Source organism: Perkinsus marinus (assembly GCF_000006405.1).
Source record: "Perkinsus marinus ATCC 50983 genomic scaffold scf_1104296950272, whole genome shotgun sequence".
Lineage (NCBI taxonomy): Eukaryota > Perkinsozoa > Perkinsida > Perkinsidae > Perkinsus > Perkinsus marinus.
Window position 1 is genome coordinate 143672 of NW_003209678.1, and position 1974 is coordinate 145645.

The following is a 1974-nucleotide window of genomic DNA, read 5'->3' on the forward strand; positions in this document are numbered from 1 at the left end:
AGCTGTGATACTATTATTCCCAAAGTATTAAATTTCCATATCATGAAAACAACCATTTCAATGAGCCCACCTGGCGAACTACCAACTCGACCGTTCCTGGAAATATTGGAGTTTCACCACCCTAGTGATATGAAAAACACTAGTGAAAAATATATTTCACGACAACTGCATACCGCGAATATCGCGTTTTTCACCGAGTTTTACACCGCTTCACGTAAAACGGATTGTGAAACTCCAATGAATATTTCGCGGGAGTTCTTACCAAGGGTGAAGGAAATTCACCCTCTCACTGGGTGAGTTATCAATATGACTCCTGGTGGTCCGAGTGAGAAAGTACGCACATGGTCATCTACGGGTTAATGGGAATTCTGAGAAAATTTTGGTAATTTTTTCTTAATTTCTATACACTTCTACCATAGCTCGTACAAGGCAAAAGCCCCAGTAGAGCTTGCCCAAAATTTCCCGAAATTTTTTCTTATTATCACAATCACACAACGTCGAGAATGTGCAAATTTTCCCACACAGCTCGGGGAATACTTGATATTTTGAAATTCAAAATAAAATTGAATAAATTTAATTTTGAAATTCAAAATTGAATTGAAAATAAATTGAAATTCAATTTATTTTCAATTCAAAATTTGAATATGTATGAATAACGCGTGGCCTCGTATATAAATATACCTACTACTATTACTACCTATATCACTTTATAATTCATCATAGGTTATAAACTCACTAATACAAAATAAATCACCTACAAAAGCGAGCTATGAACATAGACTAGTCTACAAGTAGTAGGAATTTCACAGTGAAAATATATTTCACAACAACTGCATATAGGAGATTTTCACATAGTTTTACGCTACTTCACGTAAAATGGGTGAAACTCTGCGGTGTATGTTATCCTTCCAGCGTTGTATGAGAGCCCATTGCGAACATATTCATTACTACTGAAAGCTATCTGTGGAGGGAAGAAAGTCAATTCTCTGGCTAGAACCAGAGTCAGTCCCCATTAACTTAATGGCATTAAGACACTGGTACCCATATCCTCACTATAATCCAACTCATTGAAATCATAACCAGAATACACTAGCAAAATATAACCAGAACAAATAATGAATCAACCAAAGGTGAGAATGGCTGAACCACTTTACTAAGTAACAAATATGAAACACTCCAGCTGAATGAGATAAATCACACAAAGAGTTTACGGCTATCGAGCGATCAGTTTATCACTACTAACAACAACGATGAGGATGATCAGACTTAGAACATTAGCAACGTTAATCGCCACCCTAAGGATAAATGTACATCATCATTAGCCTTACTTTAGGTCTGAGGTCCATCCTCCATCCTGCGGGAATGATCAATTACAAACGCTGCTGCGTGACGCAAATATCCTTGTTGTAATATACTAGCAGAACCCGTCGCTTCGCTCCGGGGTTCTCTAGCTCGCTGACGCTCGGGGGTGTAAGCGATATGTTAAGATACACCAGTTAAATTATGTCCTTGTTGCACTGAATCGAGAACGTAGACCTATGCGTCCTTGGAAGTCTCAGGTTGAGATGAAAAGATCAATGTTATACGGAGCGTGCCACTTTTTCAAGTAAGTCACGAGAATTTCGATTTCTTTTCCAACAAGGACAATTCCCTCTGAAATTGGAGCACTCGATACCCAGTCACATAGCGGATACCATATTAAGAGGAATAGGTGACACTCGTAACCGTAACGGTTAAACCATTCCATAGATATTCAGACAAGCGCCCATTCTGACCGCTCTCAACCGTGCCAGTTTCTTACGTAACAATCACCGTACTATGCTACGCTCCTTATTCATTCTCAAGCTAACACTTTCGGAGTAACTTGAGAACACGATTCTGCTAGCGGATCGTATGATAGCAAGGACACAACATAGAGTCGCTCAGAGCCGCCCGCTCTGGAGCACAATCTAATCATTAGATGTTACTAACATC

The 1974-nt window shown here is 39.1% G+C and overlaps 1 protein-coding gene across 1 annotated transcript in view; it reads right to left on the reverse strand.

Moving 5' to 3' along the window:
• Positions 1-1346, reverse strand: part of Pmar_PMAR007063 (hypothetical protein) — a gene marked incomplete at both ends in the record, with an annotated part of 5055 nt that extends 3709 nt beyond the window's left edge. The window contains one exon of the mRNA XM_002778225.1: positions 1329-1346. Within this exon, the coding sequence (XP_002778271.1) occupies positions 1329-1346 (18 nt within the window). The remainder of the gene's footprint in view (positions 1-1328) is intronic.
• Between the last annotated feature and the right edge of the window lie 628 nt (positions 1347-1974).